Here is a 20,136-nt window from a genome sequence, read left to right on the forward strand (position 1 = left end):
AGCTTCCACAGTATCCCTTCTTTCTCAAACATCTTTTCCTAATATCACCTGATATAGGACTGAGGACACAGAAGAACCCCAATAAATGTTCCTCAAATTAAAATGAATTGAATTTCTTCTTTCTCAGCAGATAGAAGAAAATGGCTATTTGGGGTACTGAAAATGACAATGAAGTGACAGAATTCATCCTGGTGGGTTTCTCCAACTATCCAAAATCCCAGGTTGCTTTTATTGCACCATGGTAGCAGTTTACCTGATCACATTGGTGGGTAACAGTCTAATCCTTGTCATGGTTAGAGTTGATGACCAGCTTCTCACCCCTATGTATTTTTTCCTAAGTAACCTGTCCTTCCTCGAAATCTGTTACTCTAGCAATTCAGTACCTTTTTGGTTGTTCAATGGTTTAAAAGACTACCCTATCATTTTTTATACTAGCTGTTATGGTCAGATGACAATCACTATTTTTCTGGGGATGACAGAGTGTCTCCTCCTTGCTATCATGGTTTATGATAGATTTATTGCAATATCTAATCCCCTGTGTTACACCATCATTATGAACAACCAGGTCTGCATACAGTTGACCATGGTGACCTGGGCCAGTGCCTTCCTTTTAGCAATAATACTGATCATTGCAATTCCTGCCCATTTTTGTGGATGCAATGTCATCAATCATTTTACCTGTGAGGTCCAGGCCCTATTGAAGCTCACCGGCTCAAACACCCCAGTCAGACTTATTCTGGGTCTGGTCATAGGCATATTCACACTGCCCCTACCTTTTATCTTCATTCTCATCTCCTATACTCGCATTGTGGTTGTCATGCTAAGGATCCACTCTGCAGAGGGCAGACTGAAAGTTTTTTCCACCTATAGGTCCCATCTGACTGTGGTCACCATATTTTATGGAACAGCCATCTACATGTACCTGAAACCTCAGTCAAGGGAGTCCCAGGACCAGGGTAAAGTCATCTCTGCATTTTATGATGTTGTAACTCCTATGTTGAACCCCCTTATTTACACCTTGAGAAACAAAGATGTGAAAGATGTCCTAAGAAAAATTATTTGAAAGAAAGAATCCTAGAAAGGACATGATATCCCATGGAGGTTCATCTGACAGCTTGACACTGACTTATAAAAATAACAAGGTATAAATAGTAAAATATTTTCATAAGACCATTAGTTTCAAATGCATTTCTTCTATTTCCAACAAGCATGTGATAAAGAATATCCTCCCACTGAAAAAGATATGTTAAACATTTACAATGCCATTCATTTACATAATAAATTATACAGGACTATCTTGTGGGAGCATTTATAAAACAAAATAATAATTAGTACATTTGAATCCTATGTAGTTATGTCATTTTACTGAACGAGAAATATTTCAATATTCTAAGATTCTCTTTGGTAGATGGTAAAGAACAAAGTTGCAAGATGGACATTTTTTTTTGATGCTTTTTCTATGAGGTATATCATTACCCAAGCTTCAGAGAGAGATGAATGTGAGTGTGCAGAGAGGAAAATTACTCAACTGCTACATAAGACTTCCACATAGAAAGCCTTCTGATGAAGCAAAAAGCCCTTCAAGACTGTGTAGGTACCGAGCGACAGAAATGATGACCCTATGGAACTTACAATTACATGTCTGGATAAGTAGATCAGGACCCATTTTCTCTGTCAACGTACCGTAGTCATGAATAATCGCATGCTGCTTCCAAAGTTGACCTCACAGAGCAAATCTAATCCCTTTAAAACTCCTTAACAAACAAGAAAATGTGTACTGTATTTTTGGATTATAAAAATTCTAATGTTCATTATTTTTAAATACATGAGGCAGGTAGAGAAAAAATAAAAAAGCACCTGTAATCCCAACACTCAATGAGGCTTACATTGGTTCTAGAATCCAGCAGACATGTGTTTAAGACTGAGACTTATGGCCGTGTGGGATTTCTTACTTTCCATCTCTCAGTTTCAATTTTCTCATCTGTAAAATGGGGATTATAAGAGTGCCTACCCCACAAAGCTGGTTTGAGAATGAAATGAGATGATGCATGTTAATCTTCTATCATATGTTCGGCATGTGGTGGACACTGAATACATGTCAGCCAAAAAAGAAAAACACTGTCAATTCACTCTCTAACATCTATACCCATTATATGAGTGTTCATTCATTTATGTCTGTACCAATAATGACTGTATCTTTTTAAAATAATTCATGAGAATATGATACACTGAAAAAAATAGGTTCTGTTGTCTTAATGTGAATTTATCTTATTAGAGATGAGGTTGAATATGTTTCCCATGTTCATTGGTCAATTGTATTTCAAGAGTCAGGGTCTTTGTCATTGGGTCAAAATGACAATGAATCAATCCAATTTTGGAAACAGAAAATGCTGCGGTGGGCTACTTGTGACTAATAAAAAGCCCCCAAATTTATTTCAACATTGATTCACTTCACCACTGTTTCCAGATAAATCCTAACAGGCAGATCCCAGTTTGATCCATTCTATTTCACTCTGTAAGTAAGAAATTAATACCTAATTGGTCACCAACACAAGCCGACAGAAGACTATTGTAAATGAAAATGAAAATAATAAAAGTGTGGGAATGCCAACAGAGAACTTTTTAGAAAAGGAATCTATGGTGTTATGCAAACATTGTTGTAACATTGCCAATTTAACCTTGAACAAATTCTTTTGTAAGTTTTATTTCTGGCGTTTCTAATACTCTTCATTTAACCTAAAGCACTCCTGAAACAAAACGGAAGGTACTAATAACTAACAAGACATGGTGAACAGATAAAGTCAAACACTAGAGGGGGGAAACAAACATGATTCCTCAAAAGGAAAAAAAAAAAAAGGAGTGAAACTGCAAACCTAATACTTATTGGAGTTTGATCATTTTCATTAGGGACTAAGAAGAGGTAGAGAAGAACAAGCAGTGAGATGTGACTTTTGCTGACAGAAAGAAATTTATTGGGGAGAGGCAGGGACGTTTTTAGCTGCAAGAGAAAATTAGACAGGTGAACTAATGTCTTCCCTTTTGATTACCTCAGGAAGAAGTTAGACAGGGTTCTCTCTGGAGAGAGAAATATGTTACATCTGGAAGTGGAGAACAAGCTGCAGGAAAATTTCTGACACGAAATCAAGACTGGATGAATAGAAAGTGTAAGTAAGAGATTATAAGAACAACTAATCAGAGATATGTGCATAAGTTGCCTTTCTGTTAAAAGTGTATTGGGAAAGTTGTCTTCAAAATGAACAAGTTTGACTTATAATAAACAAAGCAATACTTTGGAAGTACCTATGCCTTGGGAGGTGTTTAAATTTCTTATCTCTGCCAAACAGCACTTATGACTTGCAGGTGATAATGGGCAACTCTGCCTCCCCGCACACCATCTTCTCATAACGTGTGCCAAAATCACCAGGCGACGTCTTAGAAGGTTGAACTGACCCCTTCAAAATCAACATAACTGAGAAAAGAGCTTTGAGCTATGTCCTGGCAGCAGGAGAGAAAAAAGAAAAAGAAAAAGAAAAAGAAAAAGAAAAAGAAAAAGAAAAAAAAGAGAAAGAGAAAGAGAAAGAGAAAGAGAAAGAGAAAGAGAAAGAGAAAGAGAAAGAGAGAAAGAGAGAAAGAAAGAAAGAAAGAAAGAAAGAAAGAAAGAAAGAAAGAAAGAAAGAAAGAAAAATACACTTGAAAGCCCACCTGGAAGTGTTCAAAAGAAAGAAATTTATAATTTTTAAAAAGCTAAGAAACTATCATTGGCTTTTGAGTGAGTCTGTCAACACACCGGTACTAATAAGAAAGTGAAATTAATTGTCTGTTGCATGCTCCTTGAGTTTCAACAAGTCATGAAAGCAGAACTATTAAAGCTACTCTTTTCATCATATGGAAACGAGCACACAGAAAATGGCTCACCTATTCCTGCAATATTTTTGTTGTTTTGGTTAAAACAGTCACCCGATAGGGGCACCTGGGTGGCTCAGTCGGTTAAGCGTCCAACTTCCGCTAAGTTCATGATTTCATGGTTTGTGGGTTCGAGCCCCACATCGGGCTGTGGGCTGACAGCTCAGAGCCTGAAGCCTGCTTCAGATTCTGTGTCTCCCTCTCTCTCTGCCCCTCCCCCGCTCGCACTCTGGCTGTCTCTCTCTCTCTCTAAAATAAATAAACATTAAAAAAATAAAAAAATAAAACAGTCACTAAAGTTTTTTTCACTAACATGTTTGAGTCAATGGCCCTGTATACTAGTATTTGCCATCCCACATACACACAAAGACATGCACACACAGACTTTATTGTTAGAAAGACCTCTAACAATTTGAATTGAGACTTTTGAGATTTAAAAGACCACTTCTTGGGGGCGCCTGGCTGGTGCAGTGGGTAGAACATGTGACTCTTGACCTCAGGGCTGTGAGTTCAAGTTCCATGTTGGGCATGGAGCCTACTTAAAATTAAAAATAAAATAAAATACCATTTTTTAGCTGTGCATCCTTGGGCACGTTACTTTAACCTTCCTCATACCCCCATCCTCATCTATGCAGTTGATAACAATAGTAATATTCATTATAATAATAATAAGTCTCTACTTCATAGGGTTGCTATGAGGATCAAATAAGATCAACAATGTAGAACACCTAGCACAGTATTGTCAAATAGGAAGCCAATGAAATATTAATTATTTTTACTATCCTTATCATCATTAAATATTATATAACTCTGGCACCAGAGATCCTGTATGTTGAAATGCCTAGTTTATTCTGTGTGCAGCAAGGTTATCACACTTCACTTGGCTGAATCCCATACCTGAAATTATGGAAAGCATACACAGGCCTGTATGTGTGTCTGGCTGTAAGTGTTGGAGGTTAACACTTTGCCTCTTTTTATTCCTCACTTTACTCATTCAAAGCAAAACTTATTGAGTACCTTCTATGTGTTATGTAATTTGCTAGCACTTGGAATCCACAGTAAAAAAGACAAAGTTCCTGACCTTAGGTGCTAAACATTTTGATACAGAAACAGATATTAAATAGATGATCACATATACAAATAAATGACTTTAAAAAGCATGATAAGTACTCGGAAGGAAACAAACAGGAAGCTAGAGTGAAATGTGAGATGTATTTTGGATCAGATTGTAAGATAAGATCTCTCAGAAGAAGTAATATTTAAACTGAAACTGAAGATCCATTAAATGCTTATTGTGAACTTTGAGGAGTTGAGGAAAGAGAGTGCACTAGAATAAGGGAAAAAATACAAAGGCTCTGAAGAAAGAACTGAGCATGTTAAAGGAACAGAAAGAAGACAAGTTTAGCTAGAGCTAAGTGAGCAAGGGGATGGGTAGGCAGTATAACATTCACTCCTCCCCCCCCCTTTCCTTCCTTCCTTCCTTCCTTCCTTCCTTCCTTCCTTCCTTCAACAACAAGTAAACATAAATATACAAATGAATGTTTAATAAAGACACACAGAGAAAGATAAAGAGACATAGAGAGAACCTACTGTGTGTACCAGGCATTGTTCTAGGCTTTTGGGACACATCAATGAGTAAAAAATGTCTCCACATTCATAAGGCTTATGTTATGGTGCAGGAACCTAAACCATAAAAATAAATCATACAGTATGTTGTTAAAATATAAAAGCATGGTAACATATAGGGAAAGATAGGATAGGCACTTCTTAAATAGAATGATCAGAAAAGTCCTACCTGAGAATTTGGAACTTGAACAACGAGGGGGAAGTGTGTGAATATGTAGGAAAATAATATTCCAGGCAAAGGCGCTAAAGTAGAAGAACACATAACATATTTGAAGAACACCAAGGAAGCCAGGTGGCTGCATGGGAGTGAGCCAAAAGGAGGAAAGCAGCAGATGAGCTCAGAGAGGAACAAGAGATCAAACTGCATAGGTACTTCTTGATCATTGTAAGGACTTCAGCATTTTTAAAAAGCTTTATTGAGATATAATTCACATGCCATAATTTCACCATTTCAAATAGAACAATTCAATGCCATTTAGTACCTTGACTAAGATGTGCAATCATCACCACTAATTCCAGAATATTTTCATCATCCCTAGAAAGAAACCCTGTACACATTAGCTGTTACTCCCCATTTTCCCTTTTCCTCAGCCTCCAGTAACCACAAATGTACTTTCCATCTCTATGAATTTCCTTATTCAAGACATTTTATGTAAAGGAAATCATACAATATGTGGGTTGTTCACCTTAGCATAATGTTTTCAAGATTTATTTATGTTGATTAATGTTTTGTGGCTGAATAATATTCTAGTATATGGATATACCAAATTCATCCAGTGCTTCTCCTTATATTTTCAGAAATAATAAGCTTCAGGATGTAATACACATGTATCTGCAAAACTAGAGATATGTGGGAACCCATACCACAGGAATGTATGAAGTTGCTAATTACTCCATATCTTAGCCAATGCAACAAAATATTGTAATTTTTTTAATGTTTATTTATTTTGAGAGAGAGAGTGTGTGTGAGCAGGGGAGGGGCAGAGAGAGAGTCCCAAGCAGGCTCCGTGTTGCCAGCATGGAGCCTGATGTGAGGCTCCATCTCACGAATCGTGAGATCATGACCTGAGTTGAAATCAAGAATCGGTAGCTTAACAGACTGGGCCACCCAGGCGCCCCTCATTGTGATTTTGATTGGCATTTTCCTAATAACCAATGATGTTGTGCATCTTTTTATGTGCTTTTTTTCCATTCGTTTAGCTTTCGAGAAATGTATTTTCAGATCCTTTGCTCATTTTTTAATGGGGTTATTTGTTTACTATTGAGTTGAAAGAGCTCTCTTTATCTTCTATATATAAATCCCTATTTGATACCTAATTTGAAAATACTTTTTCCCATTCTGTGGGTTGTCTTTTTACTTTCTTAGTAGTATCCTTTGAAGTACAAACACATTTTAATTTGATGATGTCAAGTTTATTGGGGTTTTTTGGTGTGTGCCTTGTGATTTTGGTACCATATCTAAGAAATCACTACCTAATATTTAGGCCTGTGTCACAAATATTTATACCAAAATATTTATGTTACAAATATTTATGCCTATATTTGTTCTAAGAGTTGCAAACTTTTTTAAAAAAATGTTTATGTTTATTTATTTTTGAGAGACAGAGAGAGGCTGGAGGAGGAGTAGAGTGAGGGAGACAGAGGATCCGAAGCAGGCTCTGCATTGACAGCAGAGAGCCTGACGCAGGGCTCAAACCAATGAACTGTGAGACCATGACTTGAGCTGAAGTCAGATGCTTAACCGACTGAGGTGCTCAGGCACCCCTTAAGAGTTGCAAGCTTTTAACTCTGACAATTAGGACTTTGGTCCATTTTGAGTTAACTTTTGTATATGGTGTGTGGTGGGGTTTCAATTTCATCTTTTTGCATGTGCATATCCACTTGTCCCAGCACCATTTGTAGAAAAGACTGCCATTCTACCCATTGGATTGTCTTGGCACCTGTGTCAAAAATAAATTGACCAAAAATATATGGGTTTATTATTAGATGTTTAGTTCTACTCCATTGATCAATATGTCCACCCTTATATCAGTACCACACAGTTTGTTTGTTTGGTTTTTTGAGTATAGTTGACACACAATGTTACATTAGTCTCAGGTGTACAACATAGGGATTCAATTTCTGTATACATTACGCTATGGTCACCACAAGTGTGGCCGCCATCTGTCACCATACAATGCTTTGGCAATAACATTGAGTATATTCCTTATGCTGTGCCTTTTATTCCCATGACTTATTCATTCCATAACTGGAAGCCCATAACTCCCTCTTCCCTTCACCCATATTGCTTATCCCCCATTCCTCTCCCCTCTAGCAACCATCAGTTTGTTTTCTCTATTTACAGGTCTGATTCTGCTTTTTGTTTATTTATTCATTTGTTTTTTTAGATTTCACCTAGGAGTGAAATCATATGGTATTTGCCTTTCTCAGTGTTACTTCTTTTTTTTTTTTTTTTTTTTTACTTATTTCATTTAGCATAATAACTTCTAGGTCCATGACATGTCACAAATGGCAAGATCTCACTCATTTTTATGGCTGATATTCCACTATATCTATCTATTTATCTATCTATCTATCATCTATCTATCTAAACATATAAAGATATAGATACAGATAATCACATCTTTATCTACCCACCTATCCAATGACACTTGGGTTGCTTCCATTATATAGACAGATGATTGATAGATGATAGATAGATAGATAGATAGAACAACATCTTATTTATTTATCCACCTATCCATTGACACTTGGGTTGCTTCCATTATCTTGGCTATTGTAAATAATGCTGCAATAAACATAGGGATGCATATATCTCTTTGAATTAATGTTTTCATTTCCTTTGGGTAAATACCTGCTAGTAGAATTACTGAATCATATAGTATTTCTATTTGTAATTTTTGAGGTACTTCCATACTGTATTCTACAGAGGGTGCACCAGTTTATATACCCACCAACAGTGCACAAGTGTTCCTTTTTCTCCGTTTCCTTGCTAACACTTGTTATTTCTTATCTTTTTTATTCTGGCCATTCTGACAAGTGTAAGGTGATATCTCTGTGGCTTTTATTTGCCCTGAAAATTAGTGATGTTGAGCATCTTTTCTTGCGTCTGTTGGCCAGTTGTATACCTTCTTTGGAAAAATGTCTATTGAGGTTTCTGCCTATTTTTTAATCAGATTATTTGGTTTTTTGGTGTTGAGTTGTACAAATTCTTTATATACCTTGGATATTAACCCCTTATCAGACATATCATTTACAAGTATCTTCTCCCATTCAGTGGGTTGCCATTTAGTTTTGTTGGTAGTTTCATTTGTTGTGAAAAGCTTTTTATTTTGGTGTAGTCCCAATAGTTTAGTTTTCTTTTGTTTCTCTTGCCTGAGGAGACATATCTAGAAAATTGTTGCTAATGCCAATGTCAAGGTATGTTATGTTTTCTTATAGGAATTTTATGGTTTTATGTCTCACATTTAGGTCTTCAATTAATTTTGAGTTCATTTTTGTGTATGGTGTAATAAAGTAACCCAGTTGCATTCTTTTGCATGTGGCTGTTCAGTATTGCCACCACCATTTGTTGAAGAGCCTGTCTTTTCCCCATTGTGTATTCCTACCTCTTTTGTCATTGATTAATTTATCATATAAATGTGGGTTTATTTCCCAGTTCTCTATTCTATTTCACTGATCTATGTGTCTATTTTTGTGCCAATAGCAAACTGTTTTGATTACTACAGCTTTGTAGTGTATCTTGAAATCTTGGATTGTGATACCTCCAGCTTCGTTCTTCTTCCTCAAGGTTGCTTTGGCTATTCTAGGTCTTTCGTAGTTCCGTACAAACTTTAGAATTATTTGTCCTAGTTCTGTGAAAAATGCTGTTGGTATTTTAATAGGAATTGCATTGAATCTGTAGATTGCTTTTAGTATGGACATTTTAACAATATTAATTCCTCCAATCAGTGAGCATGGAATATCTTTCCATTTGTGTTGTCTTCAATTTCTTTCCTCAATGTCTTACAGTTTTCAGAGTACAGGCCCGTCACCTCCTTGGATAAGTTTATTCCTAGGTATTTTATTCTTTTTGGTGCAATTATAAATGGAATTGTTTTCTCAATTTCACTTTCTGCTAGTTTGTTATTAGTGTATAGATTCACAAACAATTTCAGTGTATTAATTTTGTATCCTGCAGCTTTACTGATTTCTTTTATTACTTTTAAATGAATAAATTGTTTTGGTGGAGTCTTCAGGGGTTCCTATGTATAGTATCATGAAATCTGAAAATAATGAAAGTTTTACTTTTTCCTTACCAATTTGATTCCTTTTATTTCTTTTTCTCATCTGATTGCTGTGGCCAGAACTTCCAGTACTAGGGTGAATAAAAGAGATGAGACTGGACAACCTTAGCTTGTTCCTAATCTTAAAGGAAAAGCTCTCAGCTTTTCACCATTGAATGTGATGTTAGCTGTGGGTTTTTCATATACAGCCTTTATTATGTTGAGGTATCTTCCCTCTAAATAGTTTGTTGACAGTTTTTATTAACAAATATTGAATTTTGTCAAAAGCTTTTTCTGCATCTATTGAAACAATTTTTTTTAATCTGTTGTTTTGTTAATGTGGTATCATGTTGATAGGTTTTATTTCAATATTTTTTGTAGTTTTCATTGTACTCCTTTTGTTAAATTTATTCCTAAGTATTTTATCCTTTTTGATACTATTGTAATTGGAATTGTTTTCTTAACTTCTTTTTTGGTTGTTCATTGCTAGTGTACAGAAATAGCATTGATTTAGCATAGTAATCTTATACCCTGAAAACTTGTTTAAAAAGGTTAAACTTGTCTAGTAGGTTTTTCTGTGGATTCCATAGAATTTCCCATATACAAGATCATAAGTCTGAATAGAGAAAGCTGTACTTCTTTTCCAATCTGGATGATTCTATTTCTTTCTCTTGCCTAATTTTCCTGGCAAAAATTGCAGTACAATGTTGAATAGAAGTGGTAAAAGTAGAAATCCTCGTCATCTTCCAAGATCTTAGGGGGAAAGTTTTCAGTGTTTCACCATTAATTACAATGTTAGCTGCATGGTTTTCATTGATTGATGGACTTTACCAGGCTGAAGGACATCCTTTTTGTTTCTAGTTGCCTAATTTTTTTTTTTTTATCATGAAAGGGTATTAGATTTTATCAAATTATTTAACTGTTTCCATTTAGATAATATGATTTTTGTCTTTTAATGAATTCATTTAAGCCAACTTTGCATTCTTGGGATAAATATTACATAATGATGGTGAATCATTATTTTTATATAATGCTGAATTTACTTTGCTGGCATATTTTAAGGATTTTGGAGGTATATATTCAAAAGGGATACTAGTTTTTAATTTTCTTCTGAGGTCTGTCTGATTTTGATTTCAGGGTAATATTAGCTCTATTGAATGATGGGAAGTATTCCCTTCTCTTCTACTTTTGGAATATTTTGTGAAGGATTGGCGTCAATTATTCTCCAAATGTTTGGAAGGATTACACAGTTAATCCATATGGGATGGTCTTTACTTTGTGGAAAGATTTTTGATTATTAATTCAATCACTTCACTTATTATAGGTTTATTCAGATTTTCTATTTCTTCTTGAGGCAGTTTGTGTGGTTCTTGAAATTTGTTCATTTCACTTACTTTATCAAGTTTAGTATACAATTATTAATAGTATTCTCTTATAATTATTCTCATGTTTCTAAGGTTAGTAGAGATGTCACAAGTTTGATTTCTGATTTTAGAAATTTGTGTTTTTTCTTTCTTTCTCTCTCTCTCTCTCTCTCTTCTCTTTCTTTCTCTGTCTCTGTCTCTCTTGTAACTGAAGGTAAGAGTTTATCAATTTTTGGATCTCTCCAAAGAATAAATATTTGATTTCAGTGAATTTATTATTTTTCTCTTCTCTATTTCATTTACTTTCATTCTAGCCTTTATTGTTTGTTTCTCAATGTTTTGAGTTTAGTTTTATCTTCACTTTCTACTTTCATAATGTGAAAGCTTAGGTTACTGACTTTAAATATTTCTTTTTAAAATATAGATGTGTACAGCTATTTACCTTTTACTGATTTAGCTATATCTCATGAATTTTGGTATTTTTTGTGTTTTCACTCATTTCAAAGTACCTTCTAATTTACCTTGTCATTTTTTTCACCTATTGATTATTTAGAATACTTAATTTCCATATATTTGGGAATTACTCTAATTTCTGCTATTAATTTCTAATTTTATTCTATTGTGATCATATACATACTTTGTATGGCTTCAGTTATTTTAAATTTCTTGAAAATTGTTGCATGTTCTAGTATATGATCTATCTTGGAAATGTTTTATGTGAACTTGAGAGAAATGTTTATTCTGTTGTTGAATACAGTGTTCAGTGAGATCTTGATAGATCCAAGTAGTTTATAGTGTTGTTCAAGCCTTTTATTTTCTTGTTTATCCTCTGTCTAGTTGTTCTATCAATGACTGAAAATGGAGTGTGGAAGTCTCCAACTATTATTGTTGAACTGCCTACTCCTCCTTTGAATTCTTCAGTTTTTACTTTTTGTATATTTTGGCTTTGTTGTTAGATGTAAATATGTTTATAATCGTTACTTCTCCTCGATGGATTCACACTCTCATCATTACAGAATGTTCTTCTTTGTCTATAGTAATAGTGTTTGCCTTAAAGCCTACTTTGTCCAATAATAGTTTAGGTCTACCAGCTCTATTTTAGGTACTGTTGTTATGGTGTATATATTTTCCAAATATTTATTTTCAACACATTTGTGCTTTTGAATCTAAAGTAAGTCTTTTGTAGATAGCATGTAGTTGGATTATGCTTTGATTTTTTCCTAAATCCCTTTGGCAACTTTCTGACTTTTGATTGAACAGTATAATCCATTTACATTTAATATTATTGTTGATAAGGTAGGACTTAGATCTGTCATTTGCTATTTCTTTTCTGTATGTATCTTACTTGTTCCTTTATTCCTCCATTATTGTTTTCTTTTGTGTTAAATATAAATTTTCTTATATCTCATTTTAATTCAATTGTTTCTTTTAATACATTTTTTTTTCCTTTTTCTGTGCATAACTTTTATTTTAAATATGAAATTTATTGTCAAATTGGTTTCCATACAACACCCAGTGCTCATCCCAAAAGGTGCCCTCAATACCCATCATCCACCCCTCCTCCCTCCCACCCCCCATCAACCCTCAGTTTGTTCTCAGTTTTTAAGAGTCTCCTATGCTTTGGCTCCCTTCCTCTCTAACCTCTTTTTTTTTCTTCCCCTCCCCCATGGATTTCTGTTAAGTTTTTCAGGATCCCCATAAGAGTGAAAACGTATGGTATCTGTCTTTCTCTGTATGACTTATTTCACTTAGCATAACACTCTCCAGTTCCATCCACGTTGCTACAAAAGGCCAGATTTCATTCTTTCTCATTGCCACATAGTATTCCATTGTGTATAGAAATCACAATTTCTTTAGACATTCATCAGTTGATGGACATTTAGGCTCTTAATACATTTTTGAGTAATGTACTTAGTGGTGGCTTTAGGAATTAAAGTTAACATCTATTTTTATTTGTTTCTCTTTCCTTTATCTCTCTCTCTCTCTTTTAATGTTTATTTATTCATTTTGGAGAGAGATGGCACAAGCAGGAGAAGGGCAGAGAGAGAGAGAGGGAGACAGAGAATCTGAAGTGGGCTCCAAGGTCTGAGCTGTCAGTGCAGAGCCCAAAATGGGGCTCCAATTCATGAACTGTGAGATCATGACCTGAGCTAAAGTCCAATGCTTAACCGACTGAGCCACTCAGGCATCCCAAAAATTAACATCTTAAAAAAATTTCCTTGGGGCGCCTGGGTGGCGCAGTCGGTTAAGCATCCGACTTCAGCCAGGTCATGATCTCGCGGTCCAGGAGTTCGAGCCCCGCGTCGGGCTCTGGGCTGATGGTTCAGAGCCTGGAGCCTGTTTCCGATTCTGTGTCTCCCTCTCTCTCTGCCCCTCCCCCGTTCATGCTCTGTCTCTCTCTGTCCCAAAAAAAATAAATAAAGGTTGAAAAAAAAAATTTAAAAAAATTTCCTTAACGTTTATTCATTTTTTGATAGAGAGAGACAGAGTGTGACTGGGGGAGGGGCAAAGAGAGAGGGAGACACAGAATCCGAAGCAGGCTCCAGGCTCTGAACTGATAGCACAGGGTCCAACGTGGGGCTCAAACTCACAGTGTGAGATCATGACCTGAGCTGAAGTTGGATGCTTAACCATCTGAGCCACCCCGGCACCTCCAAAAATTAACATCTTAATGTATAACAATCTAGTTTGGATTAGTAACACTTAAATTTCAACAGTATAAATGAGCTTTGCTCTTGTATAAAACTCAGTTCCTTCCCCCTTCATTTGTAATCTTGTCTTACAAATTACACCTTTATACCTCATAAGCCCATCAACATACTCTTATAATTAATCCTAACACTTTAAAAGAGTAATTAATCCTAACACTTTAAAAGAGTTTGAGTGGGGCGCCTGGGTGGCGCAGTCGGTTAAGCGTCCGACTTCAGCCAGGTCACGATCTCGTGGTCCGTGAGTTCGAGCCCCGCGTCAGGCTCTGGGCTGATGGCTCAGAGCCTGGAGCCTGTTTCCGATTCTGTGTCTCCCTCTCTCTCTGCCCCTCCCCCGTTCATGCTCTGTCTCTCTCTGTCCCAAAAATAAATAAAAACGTTGGAAAAATAAATTTAAAAAAAATAAAAAAAAATAAAAGAGTTTGAGTAGTGGAGTGATCTGACTTACATTTTAAAAGGGTTATTCTGACTGTTGTAGGAAAAATTTATTTTAATGGGGCAAGGGTAGAAGCATAAAGACTATTTAGAAGGATATTGCAAAAACCTAGGTAAAAGATGATGGTGGCTTAGAACAAGATAGAAATCAAAGTAGTAAGAAATGACAGGGTCTTTGAAATATTTGAAGGAGAAAGATCACCAGGATTCATTGATGATTTGGATCAGGAATCTTAAAGAATGAGTTAAAGATAATTCAAATATTTATGCTCTAAACAACTGAAGATGGGAATAATGGAAATATGGGATGCCAGGGAATATTTTGGAGAGAAGAAGTGTAGACAGCAAGATTTCAGTTTTTCACATATTAATTTTGAAATGCCTATTAAACAAAAAAAGAGATAATTCAGTTAAATACATGAGTCTAGAGTTCAGAGGAGAGATGTGAGCTGGAAACGGAAATACGGAAATTGTAAACACAGACAGTATATTCAGAGCCATGGGACTGGATGAGATCACCAAGAGATAAGTAGCTACAGAATACAAAAAAAAAAAAAATTCAAGAACTGACACCTGAGGAACTCCAACATTAAGAGGTCATGGAAAAAAGAAACTGTGAAAAAACCAGAAACAGAGTGGCCAGTGAGTTATAAAGCAAATCAGGGGAGTGCATCATCCTAGAAAACAAACAAAAAAGCAAAGGGTATCAAGAAGAGAATGATCAGCTGTGCCAAATGCTGCTGACAGGACAACTAAGATGAGAACAGATAACTGACCAGAAACCTGGCATTTTCTATGAAGTCAAATTCAGATAGATATTACTTTCCATTTTATAAATAGATTACTGAGAGAATAATTGTTCCCAAGGTTACACAGACCCTTCCCTGAAACTGATATATGTATTATATTAAAAACCACAGAAAACTCTACATTCTCACTTTTGTTTATAAATGCAAATGCACATTTTATCCTGTGAGATATGTCATACAAAAATTATTTTTTCTTTTGAATATTTAAAAAATTTTTAATGTTTATTTGTTTTTGAGAGAGAGAAAGAGCATGAACAGGGGAGAAGCAGACAGAGAGGGATACACAGAATCCAAAGCAGGCTCCAGGCTCTGAGCTGTCAGCACAGAGCCTGATGCGGGGCTCAAACCCAGAAACAACAAGATCATGATGTAAGCCAAAGTTGGACACCTAACCAACTGAGTCACCCAGGCGCCCCTGAGGTTTTTTTTAAAGAACCAATTTGGAATCTGATAATGGCAAAGTAGCTCTTTTGGACCAATCATCTCACAGATTTAAAAAAAAAAAAACTCTGGACAAAATATTTAAAATTAACTATTTGAAGTCAGAAACTAGACAACATTCAACTGTCAAAAGAACAAAACCACAATGGGTAAGATCCATTTCTATCTACATGGCTTTTCTTTTGAAAGTACTACCCAGGGATTTGGCGTGAGTTGGCTAAAACAAGCAGAAATCTCAAGTCATATTGGTTTGAGGTATCAGAGGATGGACTAGGGACTTGCCACAGTGGCTAGTAATTGAAGGGGAACATCTCTAAAATAAAGAGTGTCACAGAGAGGTGAGTCTCAATTTTTATATACAAACTCCTATCAAATACTTAAATGACCCCTGAACTGTGTGTTTACTGAAAAAAATAAGAAGAAAACTGACAGAAGGCAGCAGAAATAAAGCTGAAAAACTGGAACAGAGATTTTAGGAGTTGTTTACAAGAAAGAAGACAGAGTTTAGAGGCTGAATTCCACCAAGTTAGAAAACATTTCTAAATCTCTTGGGCTTTCTATTAAAACTCTCAAAGGACCATGCCTTAGGAATAAAGACTATGTCCAAGGATTAAGATATACCCCAAGACTAAGGGTAAAATAGAATCAGACTCAAATTAACAAAGTAATATGAGAGCTCCACAAGCTTAAGATGATTAGCCAATAATTTAACTGTCAGCTAGAACAAAAATCGAAATACTCTTAGGAGGAAGAGAATAAAAAATTCTCTATAAAATATCATCAATAGTATCCACTGTGCAATCAAATATTACTAGGCATGTGATTAAAGAGAAAAATGTACATGAATTTATAAGAAAAAAGTGAGTAGAAATAGGTACCATAGTCATCCAGATGTTGAATTAGCAGAGAAGGATAATTTTAAAAAGCTATCATAATTATGTTAAAGGACTTAAAAGAAAAAGTGGTCAAAATAAGTGGACAAATGGGTATCCCAACATGGAATCTGAAACTATGAAAAAGAATCAAAAGGAAATTCTAGAACTGAAAAGTATGCTATTTGAAATGAAAATTCAATAGCTTGGAGAAAGGAGAAATAAGTGATTAACAAAGTTGGAGACAGAGTGATACAAATTATTCAAAGGTCGAGTCTACTCACTACAACAACCAATAACAATAACAAAAGAAATATAGCTTAAAAATCCAACAGCAAAATTAAAATGGAATTCTAAAGTACTTGAATAATCCCAAAAAAATATATTAAAAGAGGAGCAAAGGGAAAAGAACTTTTAAAAGGTGACAAAATAACAATGAAATAGTAAAATGAACTACATATTACTATCAATAATTACAATAAACACTTAAGTATTAAATTTTTTTTTTCAATGTTTATTTATTTTTGGGACATAGAGAGACAGAGCATGAACGGGGGAGGGGCAGAGAGAGAGGGAGACACAGAATCGGAAACAGGCTCCAGGCTCTGAGCCATCAGCCCAGAGCCTGACGCGGGGCTCGAACTCACGGACCGCGAGATCGTGACCTGGCTGAAGTCGGACGCTTAACCGACTGCGCCACCCAGGCGCCCCATGTATTAAACACTCAAATTAAACTGCAGATATTTTCAGAATGGAAGAAGGAAAACCCTAATATATTTTGTTTATAAGAAAAGCGCTTTAAATATATAGACAAATATAGGTTAAAATAAATGGCTATAAAAGTATATAAATGCAAACAATGAAGATAAAAAAACTAGAGTGGCTAAAATAATACCAGATAAAATAGATTTCAAGACAAAAAGTATTTTAACAGAGATAAAGAAAAGTATTTCATAATGATAACAGCCTCAATTAATCAGGAAGAAATAGCAGCCATAAATACATATGTGGCCTAATAATGGAATTTCAAAATAGCTGAAGTAAAATTTGACAAAAATCAAAGGGAGAAATGGACAATTTCACAATCATGGTTGGAGATTTTAACACTCCCTTCTCAGCAATTGATAAGACAACAAGACAAGAACAATTAGCAAACAAATGAAGATCTGTATAGCACTATAAATACCTTGACCTAATTGATATTTATAGAACACTAATCCATATGAATACATAATGCACATTCTTTTCACTAGAATTGTGTGTGTGCTATGGTATAAAACAATAAATTTTAAAAGATTACAATCAAATAGTGTGCTTTCTGGCAACAACAGAATTAAACTACATATCAATAATAATAAGATACCTAAAAAAAGAGGTTAGAGTGGGAGAGAGCCAACGCCTAAGAGACTGTTAAAAACTGAGAACAAACTGAGGGTTGATGGGGGGTGGGAGGGAGGGGAGGGTGGGTGATGGGTATTGAGGAGGGCACCTTTTGGGATGAGCACTGGGTGTTTTATGGAAACCAATTTGACAATAAATTTCATATATTAATAAATAAATAAATTTAAAAAAATAAAAAAAATAAAACTGTAACATCAGCCAAAAAAAAAAAAAAAAAAAAGATACCTAGGAAAGAGCCAAATATTTGGAAATTAAGAAACATAATTCTAAATAAGCCATGGATCACAGAAAAAACACAAATGAAATAAGAATATATTTAAATGGAATTATAATTAAAATACAACTTACCAAAATTTGTAGGAGCCACTTAAAGCAGTACTTAAAGGTAATTTTATATACCAAAAGCCAACTTTTAAGAATATCAATAAAATTGATAAACATCCACCTAGACTGTTCAAGGAAAACAAACAAACAAAAAAATGGCTATCAGGAATAAGAGAAGGGACATCATTATAGTTCCTAAGACAATAAAAAAGAAAAAGGAGAATATTATAAATGACTTCACACAAATAAATTTGATAATTTATTTTTTTTAATGTTTATTTTTGAGAGAGAGCGAGTGCGCACGCGCGCGCACACGCACACAAGCAGGGGAGGGGCAGAGAGAGAAGGAGACGCAGAATCTGAAGTAGGCTGCAGACTCCAAGCTGCCAGCACAGAGCCCGATGCGGGCTAGAACCCACAAACTGTGAGATCATGACCCGAGCTGAAGTCGGATACTTAACCAACTGAGTTACCCAGGTGCCCCTATAAATTTGATAATTTAGATGAAATGTACAAAGATACAAATTACCAAAATTAACCCAACAAGAAATTGATTTCTATAACTTTATATCAATTAAAACAATTGAACTAGTAGTTTAAAGTTTTCCAGCAAAAAAAAAAAAAAAAAAAAACCTCGAAGACCACACAAAAAAATGTAATTATGTAACCTGATGGAGGTATTAGCTAAGCTACAGTGATAATCATATTGCAATATGTAAGTGTATCAAGTCAACACTGTACACTTTCATATGTCAGTTATATGTCAATTATATCTCAGTAAAGCTAAAAAAGAAAAAAAAACTCTAGGATCAGATTTTTTTTTTGGTAAATTTAACCAAACATTTCAGAGGACAGAGCAATCAATACTGTACAAACTCTTTCAGAAAATAGAAGAAAACAGAATACTTCCAAAGTATTTTTTATGATTATTACATTGATAATAAAATCAGACGATGACACCACAAGGAAAAACAACAGACCAATATCCCCCAAGAACATGTATGCAAAAATTTTCAAAATAATTAGCAAATTGAATACAATTGAATGCATTAAAAGGATACTACGTTATGAGTATGTGTCTGTATCCCAGGACTGCAAGGCAGATTCAATATTCAAAAAATAAATCAATGCTATTCACTATGTAAATACAATAAAGGAGAAATATCACATGATCATTTTAATAAATGCAGAAAAAGAATTTGATCAAATTCAACACCTGTTAACGATAAAAACTCTTGGCAAACATCCTCAACCTGATTAACAGTATCTGTCATAAACAACAACAAAATTCTACTGTTAGTGTCTTTCAGGTGAAAGGCTAAATTATCTCCACCTGAGTTTAGGACCCAATTAAAGGTGTCCAATCACACCTCTAATACTCAGTGTTGCACTGGAGGCTCTTACTAGTAAAATATGGTAAGAAAACAAAAGTAAAGAACATCAAACTGGAAAACTGTATTTGCAAACAGCAAAATCTTGTAGGTAGCGAATTCTAAGGCATTTATGAATATAAAAAGCTAGTAGCAATAAGTAAATTTATAAGGTTCACTGATGACTGGATCAACATACAAAAACCAATTTCATTTCTATGAGATGTTAATTCTCTCTGTACTGATCTGTATGTTCTACACAATCCAGTCAAAGTCCCAAAGGAATTTTTTTCTAAAATATATATCACAAACAGGGTGAAACAGGGGTTTAAGAGTACACTTATCATGATGAGCACTGAGTAATGTATAGAATTGTTGAATCAGTGTATTATGTACCTGAAACTAATATAACACTATGTTAATTATTCTTGAATAAAAATAAAACACATAACAAAAACAAAGGACCTAGGATAGCCAAACAATTCTGAAAAAAAAAAAAAAAGTTGAATGGCTCACACCACCTGATTTGAAGACGTGCTTGAAAGCTATATTTAGAATGATCTTGCTTTAAGCATAAGTAAATAGAACAATGGATCAGCATACAGAGGCCATAATTTT

At 34.9% G+C, this 20,136-nt stretch overlaps 1 protein-coding gene across 1 annotated transcript in view; it reads left to right on the top strand.

The window, feature by feature from the left end:
- Positions 1 to 238: 238 nt before the first annotated feature.
- Positions 239 to 20,136, top strand: part of LOC123594453 (olfactory receptor 13H1-like) — a 38,271-nt gene continuing 18,373 nt past the window's right edge. The window contains exons 1-2 of the mRNA XM_045471193.1: positions 239 to 1,033; positions 3,053 to 3,164. Coding sequence (XP_045327149.1) covers positions 239 to 1,033; positions 3,053 to 3,164 — 907 coding nt within the window. The remainder of the gene's footprint in view (positions 1,034 to 3,052; positions 3,165 to 20,136) is intronic.

This window comes from Leopardus geoffroyi, chromosome X, assembly GCF_018350155.1.
Source record: "Leopardus geoffroyi isolate Oge1 chromosome X, O.geoffroyi_Oge1_pat1.0, whole genome shotgun sequence".
NCBI classification, from domain to species: Eukaryota; Metazoa; Chordata; class Mammalia; order Carnivora; family Felidae; genus Leopardus; species Leopardus geoffroyi.